The sequence below is a fragment of the Melospiza melodia genome, unplaced genomic scaffold, assembly GCF_035770615.1.
Source record: "Melospiza melodia melodia isolate bMelMel2 unplaced genomic scaffold, bMelMel2.pri scaffold_329, whole genome shotgun sequence".
Lineage (NCBI taxonomy): Eukaryota > Metazoa > Chordata > Aves > Passeriformes > Passerellidae > Melospiza > Melospiza melodia.
In genome coordinates this window covers 25,831-46,719 of record NW_026948648.1, presented here as the reverse complement: position 1 = coordinate 46,719, position 20,889 = coordinate 25,831, and the positions used below count along the sequence as shown (strand labels likewise).

The window sequence follows — 20,889 nt, the reverse complement described above, 5'->3', positions numbered from 1 at the left end:
GGGATTTTTGGAGGGTCTTGGTTGGCTGAGAGGGGATTTTGGGGGTCCTGATTGGTTGAGAGGGGATTTTGGGGGGGATTTTGGGGAATTCTGATTATCTGAGAGAGGAATTGGGGGGGATTTTTGGGGGTCCTGATTGGTTGTGGGGGATTTTGGGGAAGGGGAGAATTTTGAGAGGGATTTTGGGGGGAGTTTTGGGGGGTCCTGATTGGCTGAGAAGGGATAAGGGATCTGGGGGGATTTTGGGGGTTCTGGTTGGCTGAGAAGGGATTTAGGGAGAGGAGAGGAAATTTGGGGGGGATCTTGAGGGGGATTTTGGGGTGTCTTGATTGTCTGAGGGGGATTTGGGGGGATTTTTGGGGGGTCCTGGTTGGCTGAGAGGGAATTTTGGGGGATTTCTGGGAATTCTGATTGGCTGAGAGGGGATTTTGCGGGGTCCTGATTGGTTTGGGAGGGATTTTTTGGGGGATCTTGATTGGTTGTGGGGGATTTTAGGGGGGATTTGGGGGGATTTTTGGGGGGTCCTGATTGATTAGAAGGAGATTTTGGTAGAGGGGGAATTTCTGCGAAGGATTTTGGGGGGATTTTGGGGGTCTTGATCGCTTGGGGGAGGGGTTTTAGGGAAATCTGGGGGAGGGGGGGAAATTTTGGGGGCGATTCGCGGAGTCCTGATTGGCTGGGGAGGAAATCTGGGGAAGGAGGGGAATTTTGGGGTGCATTTTAAAAGGATTTCAAAATGGGATTTTAAAAAGTCCCCCTTCCTGCCATTTCCCTCCTTTCCCCCTCACATTTCCCTCCATTTCCCCCTCACATTTCCCGCCTTTCCCCCCTCACATTTCCCGCCTTTCCCCCTCACATTTCCCGCCTTTCCCCTGTCAACATTTTCCACCATTTTCCTCTCACATTTCCTGTTTTTTTCCCCTCACATTTCCTGCTCTTTTCCCCTCACATTTCCCCTTTACCCCTCACATTTTCCACCATTTCCCCCTCACATTTCCCACCTTTTCCCCCTCACATTTCCTGCTCTTTTCCTTTCACCTTTCCCTCCATTTCCACTTCACATTTCCTGTCTTTTCCCCTCACATTTCCTGCTCTTTTCCCTTCACATTTTCCACCATTTCCCCCTCACATTTCCCGCCTTTTCCCCCTCACTTTCTCCACCATTTTTCCCTCAAATTTCTCTCAATTTTCTTCATATTTCCTTCTCTCCTCACATTCTTCACCATTTCCCCCTCACATTTTCCACCATTTCCCCCTCACATTTCCCTCCATTTCCCCCTCACATTTCCCTTTCTTTTCCCCTTACATTTCCCACTCACATTTTTCACAATTTCCCCCTCACATTCCCCACCATTTCCTCCTCACCTTTCCTTCTTTTTACCCCTCACTTTTCTTGCCCTTTCCCCCTCACATTTCCTGCTTTTTCCCCTCGAACTTTCCTCCATTTTCCTTTCAGATCTCTTCACATTTCCCTCCATTTTCCCCTATCAGTTTCCCTTTTTTCCCCCCTCACATTTCGCACCCTTTTCCCCTCAGTTTTCCACTCGTTTCCCCCCTCACATTTCCCTCCATTTTCCTTTCACCTTTCCCTCCATTTTCCTTTCACCTTTCCCTCCATTTCCCCACATTCCCTTTCTTTTCCCACTCTTCCACCCTCACATTTCCCTCCATTTTCCCCTCACATTTTCTGCCATTTCTCCCTCACATTTCCCTCCATTTTCCTCACATTTCCGGCTGTTTTCCTTTCATCTTTCCTCCATTTTCCCCTCACATTTCCCTTTATTTTCCCCTTACATTTCCCACCCTTCCACCCTCACATTTCCCTCATTTTTTCCCTCACCTTTCCCGTATCATTTCCTTTTTCCCCCTCACATTCCCGCCATTTTCCCCTCACATTTTCTGCCATTTCCCCTCACATTTCCCACCCTTCCACCCTCACATTTCCCTCCATTTTTCCCTCAATTTCCTCTATCATTTCCTTTTCCCTGTCACATTCCCTCCCCATTTCTCCTCACATTTCTGCCATTTTTTCCCTCACATTCCCTCCATTCTCATTCTCCTCACATTTCCCGCCATTTTCCCCCTCACATTTTCCACCCATTTCCCTCTCACATTTCCTGCCCTTTCCTTCCTTTCCTCCATTTCCCCTTTCCCCCAATTTCCCCCCCCCCTCAGATTTTCTGCAATTTCCCTCTCACATTTCCTTCTTTTTTCCCCTTCACATTTCCCACCATTTTCCCTTCACATTTCCCCTTTCCCCCTCTCACATTTCTCACCTTTTCCCACTCACATCTCCCTCCATTTTCCCCTCACATTTCCTGCTTTTTCCCCTCAAACCTTTCCTCCATTTCCTTTCAATCCTCCTCACATTTTTTCACCCTTTTCCCCTCATTTTCCTGCCATTTTCCCCAACATTTTCCCCCTCACATTTCCCTCCATTTCCCCTCACATTTTCCTTCTTTTCCCCCTCACATTTCCTCCATTTTCTCCTCACATTTTCCTTCTTCTCCCCCTCACATTTCCTTTTTTTCCCCTCACATTTTCCACCATTTCCCCTCACATTTCCCACCATTTCTCCTCACATTTTCCTTCTTTTCCCACTCACATTTTCCTTTTTTTTCCCCTCACATTTTCCCCCTCACATTTCCCTCCATTTCCCCCTCACATTTTCCTTCTTTTCCCACTCACATTTTCCTTTTTTTTCCCTCATATTTTCTTCTTTTCCCCTCACATTTCCCCTCACATTTTCCTTCTTTTCCCCCTCACATTTCCCTCCATTTTCTCCTCACATTTTCCTTCTTCTCCCCTCACATTTTCGTTTTTCCCCTCATTTTCCTTCTTTCCCCCCTCACATTTCCCTCCATTTTCCCCTCACATTTTCCTTCTTTCCCCCTCACATTTCCTCCATTTTCCCCTCACATTTTCCCACCATTTTCCCCTCACATTTCCCTCCATTTTCTCCTCACATTTTCCTTCTTTTCCCACTCACATTTCCTTTTTTTTCCCCTCACATTTTCCCCCTCACATTTCCCTCCATTTCCCCCTCACATTTTCCTTCTTTTCCCCCCTCACATTTTCCTTTTTTTCCCCTCACATTTTCCTTCTTTTCCCCCTCCCATTTCCCTCCATTTTCTCCTCACATTTTCCTTTTTTTCCCCTCACATTTTCCTTCTTTCCCCCCCTCACATTTCCCTCCATTTTCTCCTCACATTTTCCTTCTTTCCCCCTCACATTTTCCTTTTTTCCCCTCATATTTTCCTTCTTTTCCCCCTCACATTTTCCTTCTTCTCCCCATCACATTTTCCTTTTTTTCCCCTCACATTTTCCTTCTTTTCCCCCTCACATTTCCCTCCATTTTCTCCTCACATTTTCCTTCTTCTCCCCCTCACATTTTCCTTTTTTCCCCTCACATTTTCCCCCTCACATTTCCCCCTCACATTTTCCTTCATTTCCCCCTCACATTTCCCTCCATTTTCCCCTCACATTTTCCTTCTTCTCCCCCTCACATTTTCCTTTTTTCCCCCTCACATTTTCCCCCTCACATTTCCCTCCATTTCCCCCTCACATTTTCCTTCTTTTCCCCCTCACATTTCCCTCCATTTTCCCCTCACATTTTCCTTCTTTTCCCCCTCACATTTTCCTTCTTTCCCCCCTCACATTTTCCTTTTTTCCCCCTCATATTTTCCTTCTTTTCCCCCTCACATTTTCCTTCTTTTCCCCCTCACATTTTCCTTCTTCTCCCCATCACATTTTCCTTCTTTTCCCCCTCACATTTCCCTCCATTTTCTCCTCACATTTTCCTTCTTTTCCCCCTCACATTTTCCTTTTCCCCTCATATTTTCCTTTTTTTCCCCTCACATTTTCCTTCTTTTCCCCCTCACATTTTCCTTCTTTTCCCTCACATTTTCCTTTTTCTCCCCCTCACATTTTCCCGCCATTTCCCCCCCCCCCCGTTTCTCCACAATTTCCCCCCAAAATCTTAAAATTTGTGTTTTTTCCCCCATTCCTCACCCCCCCAAACCCCACAAATCCAGAACCGCCCTGAACCAATCAGAGTCTTTATTGTGGGCGGAGCTCGCGCCGCCTTTAAATTAAAATACAAAACCCTAAAATCCCAAAAAACACCCGGAAACGCCCCAAAAATGCTGCCCAAAAATGGGGGGAGGGGCTGGACCCATTTTTTTGGGGGGGGGAAAATTGGGGGAGGGGCCCATGGGGAGGGGTTTGGGGGGGCCCCATGGTGGGGAGGGGTCTCCAGGGGCTGGAGAGAACCCCAAAGTCTCTTCTGAGAGGGTCCCCAGCGTTGGAGGCATCTCAGGAACTTCTGGGAGCACCCCAAAATTTCATTTCCATGATTTTTGGGAGCTTCTGGTTGACTGGAGGCATCTCAGGAACTTCTGGGAGCACCCCAAATTTCCATTTCCATGATTTTTGGGAGCTTCTGGTTGACTGGAGGCATCTCAGGAACTTCCAGGAACACCCCAAAATTTCATTCCCATGATTTTTGGGAGCTTCTGGTTGAGTGGAGGCATCTCAAGAACTTCTGGGAGCACCCAAAATTCCGTTCCCATGACTTATGGCATCTTCCAATTGAGTGGAGGCATCTCAAGGACTTCCAGGAGCACCCCAAAATTTCATTCCGATGATTCTTGGGACATTCTGGTTGACTGGAGGCATCTCAGGAACTTCTGGGAGAACCCCAAATTTCCATTTCCATGATTTTTGGGACATTCTGGTTGACTGGAGGCATCTCAGGAACTTCTGGGAGAACCCCAAATTTCCATTTCCATGATTTTTGGGACATTCTGGTTGAGTGGAGGCATCTCAAGAACTTCTGGGAACACCCCAAAATTTAATTCCCACAATTTTTGGGACATTCTGGTTGACTGGAGGCATCTCAGGAACTTCTGGGAGAACCCCAAATTTCCATTTCCATGATTTTTGGGACATTCTGGTTGAGTGGAGGCATCTCAAGAACTTCTGGGAACACCCCAAAATTTAATTCCCACAATTTTTGGGACATTCTGGTTGACTGGAGGCATCTCAGGAACTTCTGGGAGAACCCCAAATTTCCATTTCCATGATTTTTGGGACATTCTGGTTGAGTGGAGGCATCTCAAGAACTTCTGGGAGCACCCCAAAATTTAATTCCCACAATTTTTGGGACATTCTGGTTGACTGAAGGCATCTCAAGAACTTCTGGGAACACCCCAAAATTTCATTTCCATGATTTTTGGGACATTCTGGTTGAGTGGAGGCATCTCAAGAACTTCTGGGAGCACCCTAACATCTTCTTCCCACCACTCTTAGTTGACCTCCATGACTCTTGACTGACTGGAGGTATCTCCAGGACTTCCAGCAACATCTCCAGGACCATCACCAGGACCTGCCCATGATTTTTTTGGGTCTTCCCAGTTGACTGGAGGCATCTCCATGGCTTCAAGGAGCACCTCAGCATCTTCTTCCCAAGATTCTTGGTTCAGATCCAGGACTTATGGTTGACCACCATGACTCTTGGTTGACCTCCACGACTTTTGGTTGACTACAACTCTTGGTTGACCATCATCCTTGGTAGACCACCATGATTCTTGATTGACCGCCATGATTCTTGGTTGGCCACCACAACTCTTGATTGACCACCAGGACTCTTGGTTGGCCACCACAACTCCAGGTTGACCACCATAACTCTTGGTTGACCTCCAGAACTCTTGGTTGACCACCATGGTTCTTGGTGGACCCCCCAAGTCCTGGTTGACCACCACAACTCTTGGTTGGCCTCCACAACTCTGGGTTGACCACCAGGACTCCTGGTTGACCCCTATGGCTTTTGGTTGACCATGACCACTCTTGATTGACCACCATGATTCTTGGTTGATCTTCACGACTCTTGATTGACCACCATGATTCTTGGTTGACCCCCCAACTCCTGGTTGACCACCACAACTCTTGGTTGACCTCCATGATTCTTGGTTGACCCCTATGGCTCTTGCTTGACCATGACCACACTTGGTTGACCACCATGATTCTTGGTTGACCACCACAATTCCTAAACCTCCATGACTCTTGGTTGACCTCCATGATTCTTGGTTGACCCCCCAACTCCTGGTTGACCACCACAACTCTTGGTTGACCTCCATGATCTTGGGTTGACCTCCATGATTCTTGGTTGACCTCCATGATTCTTGGTTGACCACCATGATTCTTGGTTGACCCCTATGGCTCTTGGTTGACCACCACGACTCCTGGTTCAATTCCACAACCCTTGGTTGACCTCCACCACACTTGGTTGACCTCCAGGACTCTTGGTTGGCTTCCACAACGCTTGGTTGACCACTGTGACTCTGGGTTGGCCACCATGATTCTTGGTTGACCTCCACAACTCCTGGTTGACCACCACAACTCCTGGTTGACCTCCATGATTCTTGATTGACCCCTATGGCTCTTGGTTGACCATGACCACACTTGGTTGACCACCATGATTCTTGGTTGGCCTCCATGACTCTTGGTTGACCACCATGACTCTTGGTTGACCACCATGATTCTTGGTTGACTTCCACAGCTCCTGGTTCACACCACGATTCTAGGTCCACCACCATGACTATTGGTTGATCCCTATGGCTTTTTGATTGACCTCCACGAGTCTTGGTTGACCACCACAACTCTTGGTTGACCACCATGATTCTTGGTTGACCTGTATGGCTCCTGGTTGACCTCCATGATTCTTGGTTGACCACCATGATTCTTGGTTGACCACCATGACTCTTGGTTGACCTCCATGATTCTTGGTTGACCTGTATGGCTCCTGGTTGACCTCCATGATTCTTGGTTGACCACCATGACTCTTGGTTGACCACCACGACTCCTGGTTCAATTCCACAACCCTTGGTTGACCTCCACCACACTTGGTTGACCTCCAGGACTCTTGGTTGGCTTCCACAACGCTTGGTTGACCACTGTGACTCTGGGTTGGCCACCATGATTCTTGGTTGACCTCCACAACTCCTGGTTGACCACCACAACTCTGGTTGACCACCATGACTCTTGGCTGACCTCCAGGACTCTTGGTTGACCCCTACAGCTCTTGGTTGACCCCCCCAACTCCTGGTTGACCACCACAACTCTTGGTTGACCTCCACGATTCTTGATGGACCCCTACGGCTCTTGGTTGACCACGACCAGACTCGATTAACCTCCACGATTCTTGATTGACCTCCACAACTCTTGACTGACTGCCACCACACTTGGTTGACCACCACGAATCGTGGTTCGATTCCACAACTCTTGGTTGATCACCACGACTCTTGGTTGACCACCATGACTCTTGGTTGACCTCCAGGACTCTTGATTGACCTCCAGGACTCTTGGTTGACCACCACGACTCTCGATTGACCCCACGGCTCTTGGTTGACCTCCACAACTCTTGACTGACCCCCACCACACTTGTTTGACCACCACGAATCGTGGTTCAATTCCACAACTCTTGGTTGACCACCACGACTCTTGGCTGACCACCACGACTCTTGGTTGACCTCCAGGACTCTTGGTTGACCTCCACAACTCTTGACTGACCACCACCACACTTGTTTGACCACCACGAATCGTGGTTCAATTCCACAACTCTTGGTTGACCCCACGACTCTTGGTTGACCTCCAGGACTCTTGGTTGACCTCCAGAACTCTTGGCTGACCACCACGACTCTCGGTTGACCCCACGGCTCTTGACTGACCTCCACACCTCCTAACTGCCCACCACCACACTTGGTTGACCACCACACCACCCCCGACCTTCTCCAAACCCCCCCGTTACCACACCCAACCGCCTCCAACCTCCTCAGAACCTCTCCATCCTCCCACATCTCCACCGCGGCGCCTCGGAGCGGCGCCGGGAGCGCCTCCCCGGCCGAGGCTCAGTTGAGAACCGGCGGCAGCGCCGCGCGCCGCAGTTGCAGGGCAGCTTGGCGGCCGGCTCCTCGATGGGGAACTTGTAAGTCGTAGGTGAGCTCCTCGCCGCGCAGGATGCGGCGCAGCGCGAAGATGACGATGCGCTTGTGGCCCTCCACGTGGATGACGCGCGAGTAGCAGTTGGGCTCGCACGAGTGGTTGATGAATGCGCGCGGCGCTTGCCGTGCATGGTGGCGTCCACCACCTCGGCCTCGTCGATGCGGAACATGTAGCAGCCGATGCCCTGCGGGGACGGACGGACGGATGGATGGACGGACGGACGGACGGATGGATGGATGGATGGGGGGGCGTGGTCAGGGGTTGGGGTGTGGTCAATGTTGGGGTGCGGTCAGAGGGTTGGGGTGTGGTCAGAGGGTTGGGGTGTGGTCAATGTTGGGGTGTGGTCAATGTTGGGGTGTGGTCAATGTTGGGGTGTGGTCAATGTTGGGGCATGGTCAGGGGTTGGGCGTGTGGTCAATGTGGGGTGTGGTCAATGTGGGGGTGTGGTCAGAGGGGTGGGGTGTGGTCAATGTTGGGGTGTGGTCAGAGGGGTGGGGTGTGGTCAATGTTGGGGTGTGGTCAATGTTGGGGCGTGGTCAATGTTGGTGGGCGTGGTCAGGGGTTGGGGTGTGGTCAATGTGGGGGTGTGGTCAGAGGGTTGGGGTGTGGTCAATGTTGGGGCGTGGTCAATGTCTGGGGGTGTGGTCATGTTGGGGTGTGGTCAATGTTGGGGTGTGGTCAATGTTGGGGCGTGGTCAGGGGTTGGGGTGTGGTCAATGTTGGGGTGTGGTCAATGTTGGGCGTGGTCGATGTTGGGGTGTGGTCAATGTTGGGGTGTGGTCAATGTTGGGGTGTGGTCAGGGGTTGGGGTGTGGTCAATGTTGGGCGCGTGGTCAATGTTGGGGTGTGGTCAGAGGGTTGGGGTGTGGTCAATGTTGGGGTGTGGTCAATGTTGGGGCGGTGGTCAGGGGTTGGGGTGTGGTCAATGTTGGGGCGTGGTCAATGTTGGGGTGTGGTCAGAGGGTTGGGCTGTGGTCAATGTTGGGGCGTGGTCAATGTTGGGGTGTGGTCAATGTTGGGGGTGGTCAATGTTGGGGTGTGGTCAATGTTGGGGTGTGGTCAATGTTGGGGCGTGGTCAATGTGGGGTGTGGTCAATGTTGGGGCGTGGTCAAGGGTTGGGGTGGTCAATGTTGGGGTGTGGTCAGGGGTTGGGGTGTGGTCAATGTTGGGGTGTGGTCAGAGGGTTGGGGTGTGGTCAGGGGTTGGGGTGTGGTGTCAATGTGGGGGGTGTGGTCAGAGGGGTGGGGGTGTGGTCAATGTGGGGGTGTGGTCAGGGGTTGGGGTGTGGTCAATGTTGAGGCGTGGTCAATGTTGGGGCGTGGTCAATGTTGGGGCATGGTCAGGGGTTGGGGTGTGGTCAATGTTGGGGTGTGGTCAGGGGTTGGGGTGTGGTCAGAGGGTTGGGGCGTGGTCAATGTGGGGGTGTGGTCAGAGGGTTGGGGCGTGGTCAATGTTGGGGTGTGGTCAATGTTGGGGTTGTCGGTCAGGGGTTGGGGTGTGGTCAGAGGGTTGGGGTGTGGTCAATGTGGGGGTGTGGTCAGAGGGTTGGGGTGTGGTCAATGTTGGGGTGTGGTCAATGTTGGGGTGTGGTCAATGTTGGGGCGTGGTCAGGGGTTGGGGTGTGGTCAATGTTGGGGTGTGGTCAATGTTGGGGTGTGGTCAATGTTGGGCGTGGTCGATGTTGGGGTGTGGTCAATGTTGGGGTGTGGTCAATGTTGGGGTGTGGTCAGGGGTGGGGTGTGGTCAATGTTGGGGCGTGGTCAATGTTGGGGTGTGGTCAGAGGGTTGGGGTGTGGTCAATGTTGGGGTGTGGTCAATGTTGGGGCGTGGTCAGGGGTTGGGGTGTGGTCAATGTTGGGGCGTGGTCAATGTTGGGTGTGGTCAGAGGGTTGGGCTGTGGTCAATGTTGGGGCGTGGTCATGTTGGGGTGTGGTCAATGTTGGGGTGTGGTCAATGTTGGGGTGTGGTCAATGTTGGGGTGTGGTCAATGTTGGGGCGTGGTCAATGTTGGGGTGTGGTCAATGTTGGGGCGTGGTCAAGGGTTGGGGGTGTGGTCAATGTTGGGGTGTGGTCAGGGGTTGGGGTGTGGTCAATGTTGGGGTGTGGTCAGAGGGTTGGGGTGTGGTCAGGGGTTGGGGTGTGGTCAATGTGGGGGTGTGGTCAGAGGGGTGGGGTGTGGTCAATGTGGGGGTGTGGTCAGGGGTTGGGGTGTGGTCAATGTTGAGGCGTGGTCAATGTTGGGGCGTGGTCAATGTTGGGGCATGGTCAGGGGTTGGGGTGTGGTCAATGTTGGGGTGTGGTCAGGGGTTGGGGTGTGGTCAGAGGGTTGGGGCGTGGTCAATGTGGGGGTGTGGTCAGAGGGTTGGGGCGTGGTCAATGTTGGGGTGTGGTCAATGTTGGGGCGTGGTCAATGTTGGGGCTGTGGTCAATGTTGGGGTGTGGTCAATGTTGGGGCGTGGTCAGAGGGGTGGGGTGTGGTCAGGGGTTGGGGTGTGGTCAATGTTGGGGTGTGTCAAGGGTTGGGGTGTGGTCAATGTTGGGGTGTGGTCAGAGGGGTGGGTGTGGTCAGGGGTTGGGGTGTGGTCAATGTTGGGGTGTGGTCAGAGGGGTGGGGTGTGGTCAGGGGTTGGGGTGTGGTCAATGTGGGGGTGTGGTCAGAGGGTTGGGGTGTGGTCAATGTTGGGGCGTGGTCAATGTTGGGGCGTGGTCAATGTTGGGGTGTGGTCAATGTTGGGGCGTGGTCAATGTTGGGGCGTGGTCAATGTTGGGGCGGTGGTCAGGGTGGGTGGGGGTGTGGTCAATGTTGGGGTGTGGTCAATGTGGGGGTGTGGTCAATTTGGGGTGGTCAATGTGGGTGGTCAATGTTGGGGTGTGGTCAAGGGTTGGGGTGTGGTCAATGTTGGGGTGTGGTCAATGTTGGGGTGTGGTCAATGTTGGGAGGCGTGGTCAATGTTGGGGCGTGGTCAGGGGTTGGGGTGTGGTCAATGTTGGGGTGTGGTCAATGTTGGGGTGTGGTCAGGGGTTGGGGCGTGGTCAATGTTGGGGTGTGGTCAATGTTGGGCGTGGTCAATGTTGGGGCGTGGTCAGGGGTTGGGGTGTGGTCAATGTTGGGGTGTGGTCAATGTTGGGGTGTGGTCAATGTGGGGGTGTGGTCAGGGGTTGGGGCGTGGTCAATGTTGGGGTGTGGTCAATGTTGGGGTGTGGTCAGAGGGTTGGGGTTGTGGTCAATGTTGGGGTGTGGTCAGAGGGTTGGGCGTCGTGGTCAATGTTGGGGCGTGGTCAATGTTGGGGCGTGGTCAATGTTGGGGTGTGGTCAATGTTGGGGCGTGGTCAATGTTGGGGTGTGGTCAATGTGGGGGTGTGGTCAGGGGTTGGGGTCATGGTCAACAGATGGGGACCCATCAAGGGTTGGGGTGTGGTCAAGGGTTGGGGACAATCAAGGGTTGGGGACAATCAAGGGTTGGGGACATCATCAAGAGTTTGGGACCCATCAAGGGTTGGGGCGTGGTCAAGGGTTGGGGACAATCAAGGACCGGGACGTGGTCAAGGGTTGGGGGACCCATCAAGGGTTGGGGACGCACCAAGGGCTGGGGACTCATTGAGGGTTGAGCGCTATCATCAAGAGTTGGGGACCCATCAAGAGTTGGGGACATCATCAAGAGTTGGGGACATGGTCAATGGATGGGGACCCATCAAGGGTTGGGGTCATCGTCAATGGATGGGGACCCATCAAGGGTTGGGGACAATCAAGGGTTGGGGACATCATCAAGAGTTTGGGACCCATCAAGGACCGGGACGTGGTCAAGGGTTGGGGACCCATCAAGGGTTGAGCGCATCATCAAGAGTTGGGGTGTGGTCAAGGGTTGGGACATCATGATTAAGGGTTGGGGACCCATCAAGAGTTTGGGACTCATCAAAAGTTGGGTCATGGTCAAGGCTTGGGACGTGGTCAGGGGTTGGGGACTATCAAGGGTTGGGACGTGGGTCAAAGGTTGGGGGCGTGGTCAAGGTTTGGGGACAATCAAGGGTTGGGACATCATCAAGGGTTGGGGACCCATCAAGGGTTGGGGCGTGGCCAAGGGTGATGACGTCATCAAGGCATCCCTTCACATTTTTTGACTTCTGCTCCGATTTTGGCCGTTCTCCTCCAATTGTTGGAGTTTCTCCTCCATTTTTGGCCTTCCTCCCCCAGTTTTTGGGGTGTCCCTCCCATTTTCCCCATTTCCCCCCCAAATTTTTCACATTTTCCCCATTTCCGACCTTTCCCCCCATTTTTTAGGGTGTCCCCCCCCCATTTTTTTTGGGGTGTTCTCCTCATTTTTTTGGGGTGTTCTCATTTTTTTGGGGCGTTCTCATTTTTTTTGAGGCGTTCTCCTCATTTTTTTTGGGGTGTTCTCCTCATTTTTTGAGGCGTTCTCCTCATTTTTTGAGGCGTTCTCCTCATTTTTTGGGGCGTTCTCATTTTTTTGGGGCGTTCTCCTCATTTTTTGGGGCGTCCCCCCCAATTTTTTGAGGCGTTCTCCTCATTTTTTGAGGCGTTCTCCTCATTTTTGGGGCGTTCTCCTCATTTTTGGGGCGTTCTCATTTTTTTGAGGCGTTCTCATTTTTTTGGGCGTTCTCCTCATTTTTTGAGGCGTTCTCCTCATTTTTTTGAGGCGTTCTCCTCATTTTTTTGAGGCGTTCTCCTCATTTTTTTGGGGCGTTCTCCTCATTTTTTGGGGCGTTCTCATTTTTTGGGGCATTCTCCTCATTTTTTGGGGCGTTCTCCTCATTTTTTTGGGGCGTTCTCCTCATTTTTTGGGCGTCCCCCCCAATTTTTTGAGGCGTTCTCCTCATTTTCTGGGGGCGTTCTCCTCGTTTTTTGTGGCGTTTTTGCCGTTTTTTGGGGTTTTTCCCCCCAAAATTCGGGGGTGCCCACCTTGCTGTCGTAGAACTTCTCGCGCTTGTCGGTGAGCACGGAGCGCACGACGATTCCGGAATATTCTATCACCATCTCGCCGGCCTCGATGTTCCTCTTGCAGAACAGGCCCCGCCCGTGGATGGCCGAGCTGGATTTGGGGTGAAGTCGGGGTCACCCCAAATTTTTGGGGACCCCAAAAATCCCAAAATTTCCCCCCAAAAAATCCAACCCAGGAATACAAAAACCCCATAAAAATTCACCGAATTTCAACCAAAAATCCACCCCAGGAACCCCAAAATTCTCTCCTGTCTGAGGATGGTTGAGCTCAGGGCGGTCGGGGTCACCCCCAAATTTGGGGAACCCCAAAAATTCCCCCCAAAATCCACCCAAAAATCCACCCAGGAAACCCAAATTTATCCCAAAAAAACCCCCAGGAACCCCAAATCCCCCCAAATTTTCTCCCCTGTCTGGGGATGGTTGAGCTCAGGGGGGGTCGGGGTCACCCCCAAATTTGGGGAACCCAAAAATCCCAAAATTTCCCCCAAAATCCACCCAGGAATGCAAAAAAACCCCACAAAGATCGACCAGGAAATGCAAATTCCACCCAAAATACCCCAAAACATTCGGCTCCAAATCCACCCCCGCTGTGCCCAGCTGTGCCCAGGTGCCCACAGGTGTGCCCAGGTGTGTCCCAGGTGTGTCCAGCTGTGCCCAGGTGTGCCCAGGTGCCCCCAGCTGTACCCAGGTGCCCCCAGGTGTGTCCTCAGGTGCCCACAGGTGTGCCCAGGTGTGTCCCAGGTGTGCCCAGGTGCCCGCAGGTGTATCTGAGGTGCCCCCAGGTGTGCCCAGGTGTGCCTGTAGGTGCCCCCAGGTGCCCGCAGGTGCCCCCAGGTGTGCCCAAGTATATCCCAGGTGTTTCCCATCAATCCCAGGTGCCCCCAGGTGTGCCAAGATGTGCCCCAGCTGTGCCCAGGTGCCCCCAGGTGTGTCCCCAAGTGCCCCCAGCTGTGCCCAGGTGTGTCCCCAGGTGTCCCCAGGTGCCCCCAGGTGTGTCCCAGGTGTGCCCAGGTGCCCCGAGGTGTGCCCGCAGGTGCCCCCAGGTGTGCCCAGCTGTGCCCAGGTGTGTCCCAGGTGCCCCCAGGTGTATCTGAGATGTCCCCAGGTGTCTCCAGGTGTGTCCCAGCTGTGCCCAGGTGCCCGCAGGTGTGCCAAGATGTATCCCAGGTGCCCCCAGGTGTATCTGAGATGTCCCCAGCTGTGCCCAGGTGTGCCCAGGTGCCCCCAGGTGTGCCCAGTGCCCCCAGGTGCCTGCAGCTGTGCCCAGGTGTGTCCCAGGTGTGTCTCAGGTGTCCCCAGGTGTATCTGAGATGCCCCCAGGTGTGCCCAGGTACCCCCAGGTGTATCCCAGGTGTGCCTGCAGGTGCCCCCAGGTGTGCCCAGGTGTGCCTGCAGGTGCCCCCAGCTGGACCCAGATGCCCAGAGGTGTGCCCAGGTGTGTCCCAGGTGTGCCCAGCTGTGCCCAGGTGTGTCTCAGGTGCCCCCAGGTGTGCCAAGATGTGTCCCAGGTGTGTCCCAGGTGTATCCCAGCTGCCCCCAGGTGTATCTGAGATGTCCCCAGCTGTGCCCAGCTGCCCCCAGGTGCTCCCAGGTGTATCTGAGATGTCCCCAGGTGCCCCCAGGTGTGCCCAGGTGTGCCCGCTGTGCCCGCCGCTCTCACCGGTACACTCCCACCGCCTCCTTGGCCGTTCTCTTGAGGTGCCGGAAGCGCATGGCCATGGGCAGCTCCAGGCTGGTGGCGCGGCTGGGGGGGGCGTCAGGGGCTCCCCAAAAACGGGGGGCACCCCCGAACACCCCCAAACCCCCCAAAATCCCCAAAAACCCCAAAAGGACCCCCTGAAACCAAAAGGACCCCCCGAAACCTCCCCTGAGAAATCCCAAAAAATCCCCAAAACCCCCCAAAAATCCCAAAAGGAACCCCCGAAACCGCCCCTGAGAAATCCCCAAAATCCCAAAAGGACCCCCCTGAAACCTCCCTGAGAAATCCCCAAAAATCCCTAAACCCCCCAAAAAGACCCCCGAAATCCCCCCGAGAAATCCCCAAAAATCCCAAAAAACCCCAAAAGGACCCCCCAAACACCCCCGAGAAATCCCCAAAAATCCCAAAAAACCCCAAAAAACCCAAAAGGACCCCCCAAACACCCCCGAGAATATCCCCAAAAATCCCCAAAACCCCCCAAAAATCCCAAAGAACCCCCGAAACCAAAAGGACCCCCCGAAACCTCCCCCAAGAAATCCAAAAAATCCCCAAACCCCCCAAAAATCCAAAGGACCCCCCGAAACCTCCCCCGAGAAATCCCCAAAAATCCCAAAAAACCCCAAAAACCCCAAAAGGACCCCCCAAACACCCCCGAGAAATCCCCAAAAATCCCCAAAACCCCCCAAAAATCCCAAAAGGACCCCCCGAAACCCCCCCCAAGAAATCCCAAAAAATCCCCAAACCCCCCAAAAACCCCAAAAGGACCCCCCGAAACCTCCCCTGAGAAATCCCCCAAAATCCCCAAAAATCCCAAAAGGACCCCCCGAAACCCCCCCCGAGAAATCCCCAAAAACCCCAAAAGGACCCCCTGAAACCTCCCCCAAGAAATCCCCAAAATCCCAAAACCCCCAAAAACCCCAAAAGGACCCCCAAAACCTCCCCCGAGAAATCCCCAAAAATCCCCAAAACCCCCCAAAAACCCCAAAAGGAACCCCCGAAACCTCCCCTGAGAATCCCCCAAAATCCCCAAAAACCCCAAAAGGACCCCCTGAAACCAAAAGGACCCCCCGAAACCTCCCTGAGAAATCCCAAAAAATCCCCAAAAACCCCCAAAAACCCCAAAAGGAACCCCTGAAACCCCCCCCGAGAAATCCCCAAAATCCCAAAACCCCCCAAAAACCCCAAAAGGAACCCCTGAAACCTCCCCCAAGAAATCCCCAAATCCCAAAACCCCCAAAAACCCCAAAAGGACCCCCCAAAACCTCCCCGAGAAATCCCCAAAATCCCAAAACCCCCCAAAAACCCCAAAAGGAACCCCCGAAACCTCCCCTGAGAAATCCCCCAATACCCCCAAAAACCCCAAAAGGAACCCCCGAAACCAAAAGGACCCCCCAAAACCTCCCCTGAGAAATCCCAAAAAATCCCCAAAACCCCCAAAAATCCCAAATGGACCCCCTGAAACCTCCCCTGAGAAATCCCAAAAAGTCCCCAAAATCCCCCAAAAGGAACCCCTGAAACCCCCCCCCGAGAAATCCCAAAAAATCCCCAAAACCCCCCAAAAACCCCAAAAGGAACCCCTGAAACCTCCCCCGAGAAATCCCAAAAAATCCCCAAAAACCCCAACAGGACCCTCCAAAACCTCCCCTGAGAAATCCCAAAAAATCCCCAAAATCCCCAAAAATCCCAAATGGACCCCCTGAAACCTCCCCTGAGAAATCCCAAAAAGTCCCAAAAACCCCCAAAAATCCCACAAGAACCCCCCAAAAATCCCCCCAAAATCCCAAAACCCCCCGAAACCTCCCCCGAGAAACCCCAAATCCCAAAAAAACCAAAACCCCCCAAAAATCCCCCAAACAACCCCCAAAATCCCAAAAGAACACCCCAAAACTGGGGGGGACCCCACAAAACCGCCCCTGAGAAATCCCAAATCCCCAAAAAATCCCAAAACCCCCCAAAAATCCCACAAGAACCCCCCAAAAATCCCTCCAAAATCCCAAAACCCGCTGAAACCTCCCCTGAGAAACCCCAATCCCCAAAAACCAAAAGCCCCCCAAAATCCCCAAAACAACTCCCAAAATCCCAAAAGAACACCCTAAAACTGGGGGGGACCCCCCAAAACCGCCCCTGAGAAATCCCAAATCCCCAAAAAATCCCAAAACCCCCCAAAAATCCCACAAGAATCCCCCAAAAATTCCCAAAAAAAACCTCCAAAATCCCAAAACCCGCTGAAACCTCCCCCAAGAAATCCCAAATTCCCAAAACTCCCAAAATCCCCCAAAACCAGGGGGGACCCCCGAAACCTCCCCTGAGAAATCCCAAATATCCCAAAATCCCAAAAATCCCAAAAGAACCCCCAAAATCCCAAAAGAACCCCCCAAAATCCCAACTCCACCCCCCAAAAAACCCCAAACCCAATAAAATTCCCAAATCCCCCCTCCACAAAATCCCCAAAAAAACCACTCAAAACCTTCCTCCCAAATTTGGGACATCCCAAAATCACCAAGCAAATGACCCAAAAATCCCTCATGGGGACCCCAAAAGTGCCCCAGGACCTCAGAATTTTGGGGAACCCCAAAAATCTCTCAGGTAAGAACAGACACCAGGTCTACCCCCATTGAAATGCATTGGGGGGACACCAGGTCTACCCCAATAGGGTTCTATTGGAGAGACACCAGGTCTACCCCATTGAAATGTATTGGGGACACCAGGTGTACCCCCATAGGGCTCTATTGGAGAGACACCAGGTCTACCCCCATAGGGTTCTACTGGAGGGACACCAGGTGTAGCCCCATAGGGTTCTATAGGAGAGACACCAGGTCTACCCCCATAGGGTTCTATGGGAGGGACACCAGGTCTACCCCCATTGAAATGCATTGGGGGGACAGCAGGTCTACCCCCATAGGGTTCTATTGGAGAGACACCAGGTCTAACCCCATTGATTTCTATTGGGGAGACACCAGGTCTACCCCCATAGAAGTCTATGGGAGGGACACCAGGTCTACCCCCACTGGAAATGCATTGGGGGGACACCAGGTGTACCCCCATAGGGTTGTATGGGAAGGACACCAGGTCTACCCCCATAGAAGTCTATGGGAGGGACACCAGGTCTACCCCAATAGGATTCTATTGGAGAGACACCAGGTGTACCCCCATAGGGTTCTATTGGAGGGACACCAGGTCTACCCCCATAGGGTTCTATTGGAGAGACACCAGGTCTACCCTCATTGAAATGCATTGGGGAGACACCAGGTCTACCCCAATAGGGTTCTATTGGAGGGACACCAGGTCTACCCCCATTGAAATGCATTGGGGGACACCAGGTCTACCCCAATAGGTTTTATTGGAGGGACACCAGGTCTACCCCCATAGGGTTCTATTGGAGGGACACCAGGTCTACCCCCATTGATTTCTATTGGGGAGACACCAGGTCTACCCCCGTTGATTTCTATTGGGGGGGACACCAGATCTACCCCCATTGAAATGTATTGGGGGACACCAGGTCTACCCCCATTGAAATGCATTGCGGGGACACCAGGTGTACCCCCATAGGGTTCTACTGGAGGGACACCAGGTCTAACCCCATAGGGTTCTATTGGGGGACACCACGTCTATGCCCATAGAGTTCTACTGAGGGGACACCAGGTCTACCCCCATAGAAGTCTATGGGAGGGACACCAGGTCTACCCACATTGATTTCTATTGGGGAGACACCAGGTCTACCCTCATTGAAATCGACTGGGGGACAGCAGGTCTCCCGCCATTGATTTCAATTGTGGAGACACCAGGTCTATCTCCATTGAAATCTATGGGAGGGACACCAGGTCTACCCCCATAGAGTTCTATTGGGGGGACACCAGGTCTACCCCATAGAATTCTACTGTGGGGACACCAGGTCTACCCCCATAGAATTCTACTGGGGGGACACCAGGTCTACCCTCATTGAAATCTACTGGGAGACAGCAGGTCTCCTGCCATTGATTTCAATTGTGGAGACACCAGGTCTACCTCCATTGACGTCTACAAGATGGACACCAGGTGTACCCCCATTGATTTCAATTGGAGGGACACCAGGTGTACCCCCATAGACTTCTATGGGACAGACACCAAATCTACCCCATTGAAATGTATTGAGGGACACCAGGTCTACCCCATTGATTTCTACTGGGGAGACACCAGGTCTACCCCCATAGGGTTCTATTGGAGAGACACCAGGTCTACCCCCATTCATTTCAATTACAGGACACCAAGTCTACCCATAAACTTCTACGGGCAGGCAAATTTTGGGGCTCTCTGACAAATTTTGGGGGTCCTGAGAGAGTTTTTGGGGCTCCCAAGTGTGCAGAGGAGTCACCCAAAGGGGTTGGGAGGGGTCCCAGGTGTGGGGACACCAGGTCTACCCCATAGATTTCAATGGGGGGGACACCAGGTCTACCCCATAGATTTCAATGGGGAGGACACCAGGTCGACCCTATAGATTTCAATGGGGGGGACACCAGATCTACCCTATAGATTTCAATGGGAGGACACCAGATCTACCCTATAGATTTCAATGGGGGGGACACCAGATCGACCCCATAGATTTCAATGGGGGGGACACCAGATCTACCCTATAGATTTCAATGGGAGAGGACACCAGAACTACCCTATAGATTTCAATGGGGGGGACACCAGATCGACCCCATAGATTTCAATGGGGGGGACACCAGGATTACCCCATAGACTCCAATGGGGCAAGATAAAGAATTTCTGGGGGTTCCCTGAATGGATTTTTGGGGTTCTCAGGTGTCTGGAGGTGTCACCCAGGGGTGCTGGGGGGGATCCCCAATATTTTGGAGGGCTGGGGAGCGGTCCCAGGTGTGGGGGACACCAGGTCTACCCCATAGATTTCAATAGGGGTGGACACCAGGTCTACCCCATAGATTTCAATGGGGGGGACACCAGGTCTACCCCATAGATTTCAATGGAGGGGACACCAGGTCTACCCCATAGATTTCAATGGAGGGGACACCAGGTCTACCCCATAGATTTCAATAGGGGTGGACACCAGGTCTACCCCATAGATTTCAATGGGGGGGCACACCAGGTCTACCCCATAGATTTCAATGGGGAGGACACCAGGTCTACCCCATAGATTTCAATGGGGGACACCCAATCTACCCTATAGATTTCAATGGAGGGGACACCAGGTCTACCCCATAGATTTCAATGGGGGGGACACCAGGTCTACCCCATAGATTTCAATGGGGGGGACACCAGGTCTACCCTATAGATTTCAATGGAGGGGACACCAGGTCTACCCCATAGATTTCAATGGGGAGGACACCAGGTCTACCCCATAGATTTCAATGGAGGGACACCAGATCTACCCTATAGATTTCAATGGGGGGGACACCAGGTCTACCCTATAGATTTCAATGGGGAGGGACACCAGGTCTACCCCATAGATTTCAATGGGGGAAGACAAAGAATTTTTGGGGGGTCCCTGAGCGGATTTTTGGGGTCCCACGCCCCAGAATGTCCCCGGGGTGGGTGAGGCCTCACCGGGTGGGCTTGAGCTGCACCTCATCCTCCTCCTCCTCGCGGGGCGGGGGTCCCTGGGGCAGGGCGCGGTGCTGCGACGCCAGGAAGCTGAACATGTCGAAGGTGCACTTCCTGCGGGGGAGGGGAGGGGAGGGGCTGAGAGGGTGGCCCCGCCCCCACCCATGGGTGACCCCCCCCCAAACCCCCTGGGGGACCCCCGAGTGGTCCCCACCCTGAGATGGCTGCGGGGAGGGCTCCCAGTGCCTCCCAGTATAACCCAGTATAACCCAGTCCCTCCCAATCCTCGCCCAAAGCCCTCACAGTTCCCCCCAAATCCCCCGAACCTCTCCCAGTCCCTCCCAGTATAACCCAGTATATCCCAGTTCACCCCCAATCCCCTCCCAGTATAACCCAGTCCCTCCCAAATCCCCTCCCAATTCCCTCCCAGTCCCTCCCAGTCACCTCCCAGTATAACCCAGTCCCTCCCAGTTTATCCCAGTCCCCCCCATTGCCCTCCCAGTATAACCCAGTGCCCTCCCAGTTTATCCCAGTCCCCCCCATTCCCCTCCCAGTATAACCCAGTGCCCTCCCAGTGTCCCTAAATCCCCTCACATGCCCCTGCCAGTCCCTCCCAGTATAACCCAGTATAACCCAGTATACCCCAATCCCCTCCCAGTATATCCCAGTACACCCCAGTATATCCCAGTTCCC

General features: G+C 53.2%; 2 protein-coding genes across 2 annotated transcripts in view; both read right to left on the bottom strand.

Moving 5' to 3' along the window:
• Positions 1–4,042: 4,042 nt before the first annotated feature.
• LOC134434211 (50 kDa spicule matrix protein-like) lies at positions 4,043–6,242 on the bottom strand. Its single transcript, XM_063182885.1, has 2 exons — positions 6,061–6,242; positions 4,043–6,023 (listed from the first exon to the last, which is right to left on the bottom strand). Exons 1-2 carry the CDS (start codon positions 6,175–6,177, stop codon positions 5,493–5,495), a joined length of 648 nt encoding a protein of 215 aa, XP_063038955.1. The 5' UTR covers positions 6,178–6,242; the 3' UTR covers positions 4,043–5,492.
• Positions 6,243–7,907: 1,665 nt separating this feature from the next.
• Positions 7,908–20,889, bottom strand: part of LOC134434212 (uncharacterized) — a 34,458-nt gene continuing 21,476 nt past the window's right edge. The window contains exons 12-16 of the mRNA XM_063182886.1: positions 20,200–20,310; positions 14,620–14,703; positions 12,921–13,050; positions 8,093–8,185; positions 7,908–8,045 (exon numbers count right to left, since the gene is read on the bottom strand). Coding sequence (XP_063038956.1) covers positions 7,908–8,045; positions 8,093–8,185; positions 12,921–13,050; positions 14,620–14,703; positions 20,200–20,310 — 556 coding nt within the window. The remainder of the gene's footprint in view (positions 8,046–8,092; positions 8,186–12,920; positions 13,051–14,619; positions 14,704–20,199; positions 20,311–20,889) is intronic.